Here is a 12,883-nt window from a genome sequence, read left to right as displayed (position 1 = left end):
ACAAGGGGGTTCTTGAACGCATCAAACTGGCCTCCGAGACAGCAGGGGGCGCTAAGTTCTTTTGACACTCTCCAAGTTCCACGTCCGCGACTGAAAAAGATAAACACCGTTTTTTAATTAAAAAACACGAATTTTTCTCTCTTTCAGGTAATATTATTTTTTTTATGTTTTAAACTTCTTCAGAGCGAGATTTTTTTTAAATATATTTACATTCTGTTTAGCTATTTTCCTGTGTTTATTCGTAAGTAAAACTTGCGTGAAGTGTTTCTTCAAATGTAAAAGTTCGAAAATATTTTAAATTGTGGGTGTAGTTATCTAAATAAGCCTTTTTCCTTTATTAAGAGACGTAATCTAAATATATTCTTGCCGAGTGTTCGTACTATTTCTCTTTATCGTATCTTATTTCTTCCTCAACTAAATAACACACTAAAGGCACAGATTATTTTGACAGATTTTAGTTAAAGCAATTCAGCAAGTTAGCTCAAACTCATTAAATTTAAGTTGTTTTTGGCTTAATTTTGAGGTAAAAATTGTGATTGTTAAATATCAAAATCTTACTGTTGGATAAAAAAATTGGATAAAAATTACTATTTTGTGTATTCTTTCATTTTTTCTTTTTGGTGGTCCAAAGGTGGAAATGTTTTGCACAAATATTGGTTTGTTTTTGATTAAACTGAAATAGTTGAAACTACTTAAACTAAAATAAAACCTTATTCTGTATTTATTAATTTTATTTTTTAGCTTTGCTGTAGTAGAGCTGTTGTTCCACAAGAGGGTGCTGTGTGCAATTTTATTTGTATGATGCTAAAAGAAATGTTTTTTACGAATTATTATTTGAGTTTTGAAAATGTAAGGACCCATTTTAGTAAATAAAGTAAACCTAAACCCCTCTAATGATGATTTAAACATGTTTCTGTTGAGTTGAAGATGGAGGTGCAGTCCCCGCCTCATCAGGGAGCCGAGTTCTCCGTGGTGGACATGCACACCGGCGGAGAGCCATTGCGGATCATCATCAGCGGTTATCCTGAGGTCAAAGGTGACACCATCCTCTCCAAGCGCCGCCACGCCCAGGAGCACCTGGACCACCTGCGGAGGGCGCTAATGTTCGAGCCCCGGGGTCACGCCGACATGTACGGGGCTCTGATCGTGGACAGCGAGACGCCGGAGGCCGACCTGGCGGTGCTGTTCATGCACAATGAGGGCTACAGCACCATGTGTGGGCACGCCGTCATCGCTCTGGGCCGCTTCGCCGTGGACTACAAACTGGTGAAGGAACCACAAATGCCCGAGACACAAGTGAACATCCTGTGTCCCTGCGGCCTGGTCAAGGCTTTCGTCGAATATTCTGATGGCAGAACTGGAAGAGTGAGATTCCTGAGCGTGCCGGCGTTCGTCTTTGCAGAAGGTGCGTTTCTTTGCACAGAAGACGTCCCTGAATGTTTCTATGTAGTGACTGAAACCTTTTGAAGCAGATGTGACGGTGACCGTGGAGGGTTTTGGTGAGGTGACGGTTGACATCAGCTACGGGGGAGCTTTCTACGCCTTCATTGATGCCCAGAGGTTTGGTCTGGACGTGACGAAGTCCAGGACTCGAGATCTGGTGGACGCCGCCACAGCTGTGACCAAAGCTGTCAAATCTCAGGTCTGAAGCTTTCATCTCCTTATCTGTCTCATTAAAAGCCACAATATTTACTCATTTATGAAGTCAGTTTGAGCAAAAAGATCTAAGATCAGCCGATCTCCCTCAGGTCAAGTTGTATCATCCATGCAGTGAAGATCTGGCCTTCCTCTACGGCACAATCCTCACCGACGGCAAAGACGAGTTCTCCCCCGAGCCTACAGCCAACATGTGCGTGTTTGCAGAAGCTCAGGTACACTCGGTTATCCATGAGCGCTTTGTGACGTTCGTTAGAGCTCCGTGAAGGAACCCCAGGTAAAGCAAAGCGGTTTGCTGGTTTTCTCAGGTGGACAGAAGCCCCACCGGCTCCGGAGTTACAGCTCGGGTGGCTCTGCAGCATCACAAAGGTCTCCTCCAGCTGAACCAGACCAGAACCTTTCAGAGCGGAGCCACCGGATCCCAGTTCACAGGGAAAGCCGTCCAGGTAAACACTTTATGGATGGACTTTTTTTTTTTTTTTTTGCTGGATGAAACACTAAAATATTACAGAGTCATGAAACTTCATTAATGGTCAGCTGAAGGGAAAGACACTGCTGTGCAAAATGATCTGACATTAACTTCTGGAGAATTTCAGACATTTTCCAAAAATTCCAAATGAATAATCAACATGGCGGTGGAAGGGTTATGGTACGGAGCCCTGGACATGACATTGGAATAAAATTATAAATTGTTCCCTCAAATTAGCAAGTTGTGGCCACAAATTAGTTTTTCAGTATTATCAGTCCTGTGGCCACAAAATACAAATTTGTGTGCACCAAATTCTAATTTGTGTCCACAAATTGGTCATTTCTCCACAAAAATGTTCATTTGTGTCCACAAAATGGCAATAAAATGGTAATTTCTTCACAAAAATGTTCATTTGGGTCCACAAAATAGCAATAGAATGTTAATTTAGGTCCATAAAATGGTAATTTCTTCACAAAAATGTTCATCTGTGTCCACAAAATGGTAAATTCTTTACAAAAATGTTCATTTGTGTCCACAAAATGGTAATTTCTTCACAAAAATGTTCATTTTGGTCCACAAAATAGCAATAGAATGTTAATTTAGGTCCATAAAATGGTAAATTCTTCACAAAAATGTTCATTTGGGTACACAAAATGGGAATTTCTTCACAGAAAAATGCTAATTTCTGCACACAAAATACTATTTGTTCCTACAATATACTAATAAAATTTTATTTTTTGCCTAAAATACACTTATTTATGCTCACAAAATCATAATTAATTTTCACAAATCCTTACTTTTTAGGAAACAATCTGTTTTTTTCTTTTCTGAATGTCACCTCCAGATCTCTGTATGATATTGTGTCTGTAGATATTCTGAGCTCCACCACAAAATCTTAAAGGAAAGAACTACAAGCTGAAGTTCTGCTGTTTGAATTCTCTCTGTGGGATTAATAAAGTTCCATTAATTCAAACTCTACATTTAAGATCCACCTCTGAACGGATCAGCCGACTAAATACGGGTTCCGATTGTGGCCTCATGTGTTGACACATTTATGTGATATTAAAATTAGTTTTAAGATGCTAAATGTGTGTGTGGTGGTGGTGGGGGGGGGTGTTTACCCAGTTTATGGTCACACTGACAGACAAAAACACATTCTCAGGATTCTTCTTTATTTATAGATTTTCAGATCTACCCAACAGTTTTCTTATTTGATCTTAAAGAACTTCAAAATGTTTAAATTACATCTAAAATGTTTTCTTCTATAAAAATTCACCGGCTTCTACTCCCTTGAACTGACACTCCCAGTCGTCTTTTGTTTTTCTTCAGGAGGCAGAGTGTGGAGACTTCAAGGGCGTGGTGGTGGAAGTCTCAGGCAGAGCTTTTTACACCGGAGTGTCGCGGTTTGTGCAGGAAACGGAGGACCAGCTGACCACGGGGTTTCTGCTGAAGTGACACTTTAAACCCCTCAAACATGCACCATCAGAAACTAGAAAGTGTGGAAGAAATCTTTGAAAAAAAATCATTCTTGATGCTTAAAGTTTAGAATAGCACTTCAGTTTTTTGTAGAATATATAAAACAGTTAGAAAAATGTGTCATCTGTGAATTCAAATATGTAGTTGCAGTGAACACATTTGTCCACTAGATGGAGCCATACATTTACTTTCAATGTGGAAAATCAAAGTTTGCCAATAAAAACAAATGAAAATTAAACACTTAAAAAAATCATAATCAATATCTCCTGTTTATTTTCATCAGGTCATTTTACAGTGGAAGGCAGTATTTAAATTATAAAAGGGGGTGGAGTCTGAGGCCGTACATCCACGGACAGTTTTGTTTGGATGCAGCCAGCGCGCAGAAAACTGTTCCAGCACGTGAAAGCGGAGAACTCTTCAGAGGGAAAGGAGGCCGACGGGTTTCAGTACGTGATTACTGTCGCTTAGTCATGTGCCACATGCACACTTCATTTTGCCGCCACAAAGAAAAATCATGAGTTAAGGCCAGCTCTTAACATGACAAATAAAACATTCAGGGATCGTGTATTTATATATTTATATACTTTAGTTGACTGCGAGAGAGCAGCAGCGTCAGAGTTCAGGCGGGCAAAAGCGCTTCCTCTCATCCTATGAAACCAGTACAAAAAAAAAAAAAAAAGGCCCCGTCCTCATTTTGCTTCCAATGGTCCAGTTTGTGTCCAGCCTCCGTGCGTCCCGCTCTGACGGCCCGCATGGAGGCTCTCCTCCTCAACACTCACGTCAGGTTTAGTCAGCTTTGGCGTCTTCCCGCTCAGCGAAACTAGGAGGAAGAAACGTCTATTGTGCTGTGGTTTATTCAAGCCGAGCGCCGATGAGGAGGGTGCGGAGGAATGTGCGGGTCACTTTGACCCAGTGCGTAAGGGTTGCTTAGATGTTGAGTTTCGTGACGGCCCGCTCTCTGCTCGAGTCCGTGCTCTGGTTGTTGATCCGCTTGCGGTTCCGTTTCATCTTGGACAAGTCTTTGTCGAAGACCTCGCCCGATCGCAGCGCCGACACCAGGTCGTCGAACTCGCCGCCGTTGTCCTCTCCGTTGGCCTTCGCCTTCCGAGCCTTCCTCTCTTTCTCGCGCTGCTCCCTCAGCTGACGACAGAAACAGCGTTTATGGTCTCATGAAGGGAAGAAACGCTTCACGTGAACTGATGAGTGTACCTGAGCCTCCATTTTGGCCCTGCGCTCCTCCTCTTCCTTCCGCTTCCGGATGTTCTCGTTTTCCTGCTGAGCCTCGGTGAAGGACTGCAGGAACTGGTCGAAGATGCCGAAGAACTCGTCCGGCTGCATCCTGCTGGCGTCCTCGCCGAAGTGCTTGACTGCCCTCAGGAACTGTGGAGAGCCGGATGAGATTTACAGCAGCACTCTCAGGTTTTACTGACACTCATTAGGTCGGAGTTCTCTGAAATCAGAGCGGGGGGGTGGGGGGGTCGGAGGCTTTGAAGCTCGTCTGAACCCAGATACGACCGGCTCTGAGCCTGAACCCAAATGAAAGCAACGTGTTTGTTTTTACAGCCACTTTAACGAGGAAGAAATGATCTGAAAACATCACTTTTATAGGTTTTTTATTCAGAAATGCTCATCATATACGTTTCTAGGAAAGAAAAATTCTTTCCAGCGATGAGCATAAAGGAGTGAGACTCAAACCCAACGGTGGGATGTCCAGAATGATTCAGACTGTAATGGTTGCCATGTGAGCAGCTTAGCTTCAGATAAAACTACCGTCCTTTAAACAAACATCTTCAGGTTTCAGCAGCTTTAACGCATTTTGGGTGAACGCTTCATCGTTCTGAAACGTTTGCCCTGAAGCTGCGTTTACACAGGATTCCGGAACACACGTTCAAGCAACTGAATGATGGTTTTCTCGTTCTATGTACAAAAAGCTATCGAACTTTAAATCAGGTTATACCATAGTCCAGGTGAATACTCGATTCTGATTGGCTGTTGGGTGTGGATTAAGTTGGGAATAATACCCGACATGTGTTATGAGAACTTAACGCACGACGCGGAGGCCTGAACAGTCCGACAAGAAGTGCGTTAATTTCTCCTAACACACACTTCGCTTATCCCGCTTACACCGTGGTCGCTTACAAAAGAAATAAATATTCAATCAATATTTAGTACTTTATTCTCATTATTTCTTCGGTTTAGATCCCTTCTTCCACATAAAGCAGACTATTTGATACGTGTTTGTTGTCGCGGTGACATGGCAACACGGCGCAGAGTCTGAAGCCGACACAGAACTCAAAGTGTATCACATTTGAAAGGAAGACCCGGACAAATGAGGATTTTTGTCTCTTTTTCTCAAGTTAAGCCTTTAGTGATCTGCTAAAACACAAACAGCACACGATCAGCTTCAGTCTCTGTGTTTATTTCACTTTAGGTTCAGTATAAACTCCGCTCAAAAAACTGAAACTCCCTCTTGTGGTGAGACAGAAGAATACACATTTCATGGGCTGAGTGATGTGTGTTTTATGAGCAGGAGAAAAATAAAAAACAAAAAAACTCAACATTATGAGGCGGGAGGTTGACTCATTTGTCAATATGAACTCCTTTACCTTACAAAAGGAAAGCCACATAAATGCTGATCATCATGAGAGTTTAAATAAAGCATCGGATCACAGAGAAAGTTCCCCTCTTATTGTTTGTTTTTGTCCAGATGATGAAGAAAAAATATTTGTTTTAAGAAGCCTGCGCCGTGATACAGAAGATTTGGTCTGTGTGACCGGAACTTCTTTTTTAGGTGTGCATTATCACCTAAACACTTTTTAATCCACACCCAGCAGCCAATCAGAATCGAGTATTCACCCAGACTATAGTGTAAAAAGTGATAAACCACGATGATAATCCACACCTAAAAAAGAAGTTCTGTATCACTACCCTTTGACCAGTCAGAGACTCGGATTTGGTGGTGACGTATGGATCAATTCATGGAAGTACCAACTGTTTGAAAATTGGTTACAGAGGAGAAATTATTAACCGTGTCCTGCTGGAATTAAAGGATTTATTTAGAAAAGAGATGTGAAAAAAAATCCTGGAGCAAGATCCACCAGATTTACACCACTTTGACATTTCACACACAACCTCTTCCAACTAGTAAAGAGGAAGCCCCTCCCTGCTTGTGCAGTGTGAACCCCATGAGCTAAACATGAATGCGTGTCACATGACTGTAGCATGACGGATGCATGGCTGACCCAGACCTCAAACCCCGCTGATCCCCTCCAGACTCACCAGTTCTTTGGCTTCGTTCAGAGAGTCCTCCACATCGGAGAAGCTGAAGCTCGCCACCGTGATGAACTGGCTCACCACCGACACAAACTTGTCTCCCAGCTGCTGTGGCAGCTTCTTCTGATACTCCAGCTCCTGGAGCAGACAGGAGAAGGGTTAGCTGGAGCGCGGCGAGTCGCGGAACCTGGTGTAAGACAAACTCACGCTCTCGACGCTCTTCAAGCCGCTGCGCAGGTTTCCGATGTCTTTCTCCAATTCGGTCATACTGCAGACAAACAGCCAAGACATCAATGAAACATTTTTATCATGCAAACTCCTCAGATTTCATCAAGAAATTGACTCCAGACATGGTAAAGCAGAGAAAGACGTTTCAAGGAGGTGTCGCATACTTCACTTTGGCCGCCTCTGGAACACTCTTCAGGTCCTCCTGGAACTGGAGCACTTTTGGATACTTCTTCTCCAGGATGGTGATCAGGTAGTGCAGCAGAGTGATGTTTCTGGGAGCAAACAGAAGCGGCGGTTTAAACAACACACTGCACAATGATGCAGCCAGCATTGAGCCTCGTTTCCACTGGGCAGTCCGGTACGGGCCAGTCGGGTAAGGAGTAGTCCGGTACGGATCAGTTCATGCTGGTGAGCGTTTCCACTCCGTTAAGACTGCTAGCGTATCATCGCGTCATTGTAATGTGACGATTAGAAAACCAACAGAGAGTTCTACAAAACCACGAATAGAGAAACCAGGAATAAAGAAATGCGGATAAGCAGAGGAACACTAACAGGAATTTAATGTTGTTTGAAAGAAGATTGCAGGCAGCTAAGAAAGAGGAAAACATAAACGCTAGCTCAGCAATATGATAGCTGTGTTTACACCCGAAGGATCCCTTTTAGTGAATAAATAAATAAAAAACTTTTATAATGTTTTTAATGGCTTATCGAGTGAGTTGGTTTGTGTTTTAGAGCATAATTGTGATTTAAAGGAAACAGTCTCAATGAGAAATTGTGTTTTTTTTTTTAATTCCTAGAGTTTGGATAAAGGTTTGTGGACATGTGTAACGGAAACGCAGCTATTGGTGATTTCTGATGTCATCATCACTTCGCTACAGTGGCTCCGCCCCGTTTCGTTCCGTTTTTCTTCTTTTCAGACCTACGACTGATGAAGACCCTCAAGAGGTCAGAACTGTTTAATGGGTCCATTTAACAATAGAAATGTTCCCAAAGCGGACCGGACCGGACCGGACCGCTCAGAGTAAATGAGGATTTACGGATCTAATCATTATTTGTGTGCGCACCACGATTAGGAACAATAAAAGGAAATAGTCCAGCTTGAATTCTGCCTTTTTCTTCAATCTTTGTCATTTGAGATTAATGTTTTTAGCTTTAAGAAAAAAATTAGAAATTCTTTAAATAAAAATAAATAAAAAGTGAGAATTTTGATATTTAGGTCATAATTAAATAAACGTTTTAACGTAATAAAATCTGCACATTTTTGACAATAAAAAGATAAATGATGTGAATAAGGGAAGAAATGTCAGAATTTGCAGCTTCGGTGGTCCTTACTTGTCGATACTGGACTTGGTATCGGCGATCTTGTTGAGCGAGGACACCTTGAAGCCGTAAGCGTTTCCCCTCTGACCTTTGTTCATGTAGTTTCCAAAGGCCAGCACCACCTCCAGCAGCTGCTTCAGGCTTTTACTGTTCAACATCTGCTTGGATGCTTTAGTTAGAGCTGAAATTCAAGAGAAAATGTTCCAAATGTTTCCGTCTGAATGTTGTAGGAAGGATATATTTAAAAACTGTAAGGATTTTACCTTCAATTTTAGGTTTGATCTCAGCTATCCTCTCTGCAAACTTCTTCTTGAAGTAGAGAGACTGTAACCTCTGCTGGTAATGGTTTATTCTGATCACATATAAAACAAGGGAAATCACAAGTTTAGGCAAAAGAAACGACAAACTTTTTAAGAGTTCAGGCGAAGAAAAACTTTCTCAACAGCTCATAAATTTCATCTGAAGATTATTTCTTTTGGCAAAGTTTATACAGAGTGAACATCTTGATGACACGTGTTCTTCAGACTGACACAAGTGCAGGAAATTGCTAAAAACACAGCAGACATTTGTTATTCTGCCTCAACCAGAGCAAAAACAATCCATCACTGTTGGTTCAGCATCGCTGCTCTAAACCTCCACAAACTGAATTTAGAAAGAATGAGTCACTTTTGTTTCCTGTTGAGTAGAAAGTCATGCTGCTGAGACAGAAACAAAGGCGACCGCCTGTCTGCATGTCCGCGGTTAAGCGTGCAGCACCACCGGTGAGGAGTTACCTGCTCATCTCATAGAGGAAGCGGTCCGGTTTGGCCATCCGGTCGAGCTCGTGTTTGTGTTCCTCCAGCAGATCTACGTCACTCTTCTCTGGAATGAACTTCAGCAGCTGAGGGGAGCAGAAATGTCCTTTTTACACCTTAGAATTATCATGGTTTTGCAGAGGAAGGACGTTCCCAGTATACCGTACCTGCTCCAGCATGTCTTTAGGAAGGTCCTCGTGCTCGTCCATGGTCAGAATTGCTCTCTTGATCTCCTCATTGGAAAGCTTCAGTCTGCAGTGGAAGACGTTAAAAAAGAAAATGAATAGCAGCCATTTTTTTAAGACACTTTTTCAGAAGAACAGTGGAGCTCCGTTCACTCCGAACGTGATTTGCTCAGAGTGGCGGGTGTGCCTAACAGTGGCACATTTTGGGCGTCCAGATTTCAAATACCTGAATGTTTCAGCATCCAAAACTAACCTGGAGAAGAAGCTGATCGCTCTCCTAAAATTTATGACGTTTTTCTCTTATTTGTATGAAAACAAACAAAAAAAAAAGATCCTCAATTTTTTTTTTTTTTTAAATTTCTGCTTAGATTATTACAGTCAAACTGGAGACAGAAGTACCGCTGAAAGCGTCCGTCATTCAGATGCAGCTCCTGCAGTAGATGGTGAAGTTCACCGTACTGAGAGTCTCCAAATGATCTCATGAATACAGACATGGAGACACGATGCTTTTGTAGAACTCTTTAAGATAAATAAACTCTAAATCATCTACGTCTTCATGCATTGACTGTACCTCTCAAATCCACTCAATGTAGCAATGAATAGGGCTGTTATCGATAATAATTTAGAGAAACGATTCGATTCACAAGAGTTTACAGACTTGTTTAGAAATACATTAATAATCTACTCTATGTTTTGAATATATTTATATTAATCTGATACAGTTTACATATTGTAAAATGAGATTGTTAATATCAAAAATGAGAATTTCTAACAAAAATGTTTAGATCATTAACATTGTAAACATTGTTCTCTTCTCCTGGAGGATGTTTCACTTTGGCCACTAGGTGGCGAACGCGCTATAGAAGTACACTTTTTTTTTAAAGAAGAAATTATTAGCAAAACCTGTGTTTTAGACCAGTGGTCCCTAATCTTTTTCAGGGCACGGACCGATTTAAATTGGACAATATTTCGCGGACCGGTCCGATGTTAGCATTTTTAAAGTTCCGGTTTATGAAAATCTATTTTCAAAATAAAATGCCACTACAAGAAATTTTGTTTAAAAAATTCTAAAAACGTGAGGAGATATTTTTCATGCAGATGATGAAAATTCAATGAAACAAAGTTGTCGTAGAAGTCGTTTTTGATTTCAAAACATCCTATAAAAGACATGCTACAGGAAAACGGTCTCGATAATTCTGTATGTAGAAGGAAACTCTCGGTTTTGTCTGTCAACAGCATCTTTATTGTTCTTTGAAGTCGAAGAATCTCCTTCGGTTTCCTCACCGACTCTCATCTCCCTGAAGAAACGTTCCAAAAATTCTTCATTGTTTGGCTTCTGTAGTGTATTTAGCGTTGACCTACTAGTTTAGCAATCTAATACACCATGTAGGTTGCTGCTTTAAGTCACGCGACTCAAACGTATGATGCGAACAGAATCCGGAAGTCTTTCAAAATATAACTTCCTTTAGGATCAGAACAGAAACAAAACAGAAATATTATAAGTTAGCGCCTTTATCTATTTTTTGGCCTGCGGCCCGGTACCAAGTAACCCACGGACCGGTGCAGGTCCGCAGCCTGGGGGTTGGGGACCAACGTTAGCATCAAGCTAGCTTTATGAGCTAAATAGATTTATATTTTTATGAATCAATTATTGATCTATTATTGAGCTTAAATTGATTCAAATCGTCTTTATCAACCCACCAATGAGGCTAAGACTGTTTGGCGATAGCTCCTCCCACACGCGTCTGGAGCCTCACATTTATGAACACATTTTTGGACAAGCATCAAGCAGCGAGTTTGATGCACGAATCCCAACAGCGCGACAGATCTCACCGTGAGAGTAGGATGTTGCAGTTCTGAGCTCGGCGGCCATCAATCACCGACAGCTCTTTGACCTTCTTGGAGCCGAGGGTGTCCTCCTCCGCTTCTTTCTGTTGATTGACAGGTTAATTAGACGCCGATATGGAAGGAAACACACAGATATGAATCCGGAGACAAACACAAAAACTACAGACGGGACACAAAAACACAAAGATTTAACAACGCTGTTTGTGAACTCACCTGTTTGCTGTTATTGATCATTAAGAAGTCCTAAAATGCAGGCAAGAAGCAGGAAGATGGAGGCACTCGTTAGAATAAGTAAAGCAGTTATGTGATTGCAGCCTTTAAGAACTGACAGCAAATCGACCAGAACACTGGTGGTGATGATGAATATGCGCCTACTTTCACATGCATCTCTGCCGTGTGTTACTGAGATGCCAAAAATAAATCACTGTTTAAAAAAACATGCGGATGATTCACTCATGTGGTCTAAGATGTACAGAGAAACACTTCCTACTTATATCAGTTAAGCAGATACAAAAATGTAAGTGATTTTGAGCAAAAACTCATGCAGTAAATAATAAATAAAACTTTAAATGTAAAAAGATGCAGAAAATTCAGGCATCAAAGTTCTGCAAACATGCATGTGTTCACTCTAACGTAAATGCTTGAGATTTTAAGCCTTTCAAACTGGGTAGTTCTCGGCCCTGCAGTCCTCCTCCCTACCTGCTGCCTCTGATAGGCTGAGAACGTCTTCTCGATGTCCTCCAGATCCAGGATTTTGAAAACTTTGGCATCATCGACTTCCATCCACACGGTTCCCTCCAGTTTATTCTGTTCACAGTAACATAATGGGCATTTTAATACAGACGCCGACGTGACCGAGTTCCTGCTTGTTCGCCGCTCTCACCTCCGCCAACTTGGACCAGTTGAAGGACTTGAGCGGGTTGGATGGCTGAGGAAGGTTCTTCCTCTTCAGAGAGGGCCCCACGGGCGCGCCGGGCGGTGGAGGTAAGCCGCTCATAGGCGGGCAACCGGGAGGAGGAGGAGGGCCGCCAGGGGGAGGGGGCGGGGGAGGGGGAGGAATCAGGCCACCGGGAGGCGGTGGCGGAATGCCTGCGAATGATGGCGCGGGCGGAGGGAACAGAGGGCCACCGGGGGGGCCGGGAGGAAGAGGAGGGCCGCCCGGGACGACAGCTGGTGCCTGCCTCTGCAGGAGGGGGGCGGAGGGGAGGAGGAGACGAGAGAATGAAGTTCTCATGAAAGAAAACAGCTGATTCAGGGTTCACAGAAAACGCTTGTTTTTTTTCTACACACGTTGGATTTGCCATTAAAGTCCCACTCCAATCATCTGTTCATTTTTATTTTGATTTTCATATTTAGCCAAAATCAAAAAATCCTGAGTTGTTTTCTAGGACAGGAGCGGGAATTCTGAGTTGGCAGGTCGGACGAGGAAAACAAAGATGTTTATGGATCAATCAAAACAATTGACTGTATATAGAGAACTGGACAACGCAATTGTGACATCACCCATAGAAAACGACTTACTTCCGATTCTATTCAAATGAAGTAAATTAAGTCGCCACATTTCCGCGGTATGTCTGTCGCCATGTTGGAACCAGACGTCCTCAGTAAGCTGTGATTGGTCTGTGTCAGTCTTA

The 12,883-nt window shown here is 42.3% G+C and overlaps 2 protein-coding genes across 4 annotated transcripts in view; one reads left to right on the top strand and one right to left on the bottom strand.

The window, feature by feature from the left end:
* Nucleotides 1-21: 21 nt before the first annotated feature.
* LOC112157886 (trans-L-3-hydroxyproline dehydratase) lies at nucleotides 22-4,280 on the top strand. 2 transcript variants are annotated; one of them, XM_024290967.2, is made up of 6 exons: nucleotides 22-147; nucleotides 928-1,405; nucleotides 1,473-1,642; nucleotides 1,749-1,871; nucleotides 1,965-2,102; nucleotides 3,455-4,280. In XM_024290967.2, the coding sequence occupies exons 2-6, from the start codon at nucleotides 928-930 to the stop codon at nucleotides 3,578-3,580; spliced, it is 1,035 nt and encodes a 344-aa protein (XP_024146735.1). In that variant the 5' UTR covers nucleotides 22-147; the 3' UTR covers nucleotides 3,581-4,280. The 2 variants fall into 2 exon arrangements, with proteins under 2 accessions (XP_024146735.1, XP_024146734.1); XM_024290966.2 differs by having other exon boundaries at nucleotides 27-147; nucleotides 922-1,405.
* Nucleotides 3,852-12,883, bottom strand: part of LOC112157884 (disheveled-associated activator of morphogenesis 1) — a 55,116-nt gene continuing 46,084 nt past the window's right edge. For both annotated transcript variants that reach the window (XM_024290965.2, XM_024290964.2), the window contains 13 exons: nucleotides 12,133-12,432; nucleotides 11,949-12,056; nucleotides 11,463-11,492; nucleotides 11,235-11,332; nucleotides 9,384-9,468; nucleotides 9,196-9,302; nucleotides 8,686-8,774; nucleotides 8,435-8,603; nucleotides 7,267-7,374; nucleotides 7,082-7,142; nucleotides 6,881-7,012; nucleotides 4,811-4,981; nucleotides 3,852-4,741 (listed from right to left, as the gene is read on the bottom strand). In XM_024290965.2, coding sequence (XP_024146733.1) covers nucleotides 4,529-4,741; nucleotides 4,811-4,981; nucleotides 6,881-7,012; nucleotides 7,082-7,142; nucleotides 7,267-7,374; nucleotides 8,435-8,603; nucleotides 8,686-8,774; nucleotides 9,196-9,302; nucleotides 9,384-9,468; nucleotides 11,235-11,332; nucleotides 11,463-11,492; nucleotides 11,949-12,056; nucleotides 12,133-12,432 — 1,671 coding nt within the window. In that variant the 3' untranslated portion in view covers nucleotides 3,852-4,528. The remainder of the gene's footprint in view (nucleotides 4,742-4,810; nucleotides 4,982-6,880; nucleotides 7,013-7,081; nucleotides 7,143-7,266; nucleotides 7,375-8,434; nucleotides 8,604-8,685; nucleotides 8,775-9,195; nucleotides 9,303-9,383; nucleotides 9,469-11,234; nucleotides 11,333-11,462; nucleotides 11,493-11,948; nucleotides 12,057-12,132; nucleotides 12,433-12,883) is intronic.

This window comes from Oryzias melastigma, linkage group LG24, assembly GCF_002922805.2.
Source record: "Oryzias melastigma strain HK-1 linkage group LG24, ASM292280v2, whole genome shotgun sequence".
Lineage (NCBI taxonomy): Eukaryota > Metazoa > Chordata > Actinopteri > Beloniformes > Adrianichthyidae > Oryzias > Oryzias melastigma.
The sequence above is the reverse complement of the archived record's forward strand: the minus strand, read 5'-3'. Positions and strand labels throughout refer to the sequence as shown.

Bases quoted from the DNA above. Each gene is read 5' to 3' on its own strand.
- LOC112157886 (XM_024290967.2), top strand. From the start codon at position 928: ATGGAGGTGCAGTCCCCGCCTCATCAGGGAGCCGAGTTCTCCGTGGTG. The intron at 1,406-1,472 runs GTGCGTTTCTTT...CTTTTGAAGCAG, and splicing joins GGCGTTCGTCTTTGCAGAAG to ATGTGACGGTGACCGTGGAG. The intron at 1,643-1,748 runs GTCTGAAGCTTT...GATCTCCCTCAG, and splicing joins CCAAAGCTGTCAAATCTCAG to GTCAAGTTGTATCATCCATG.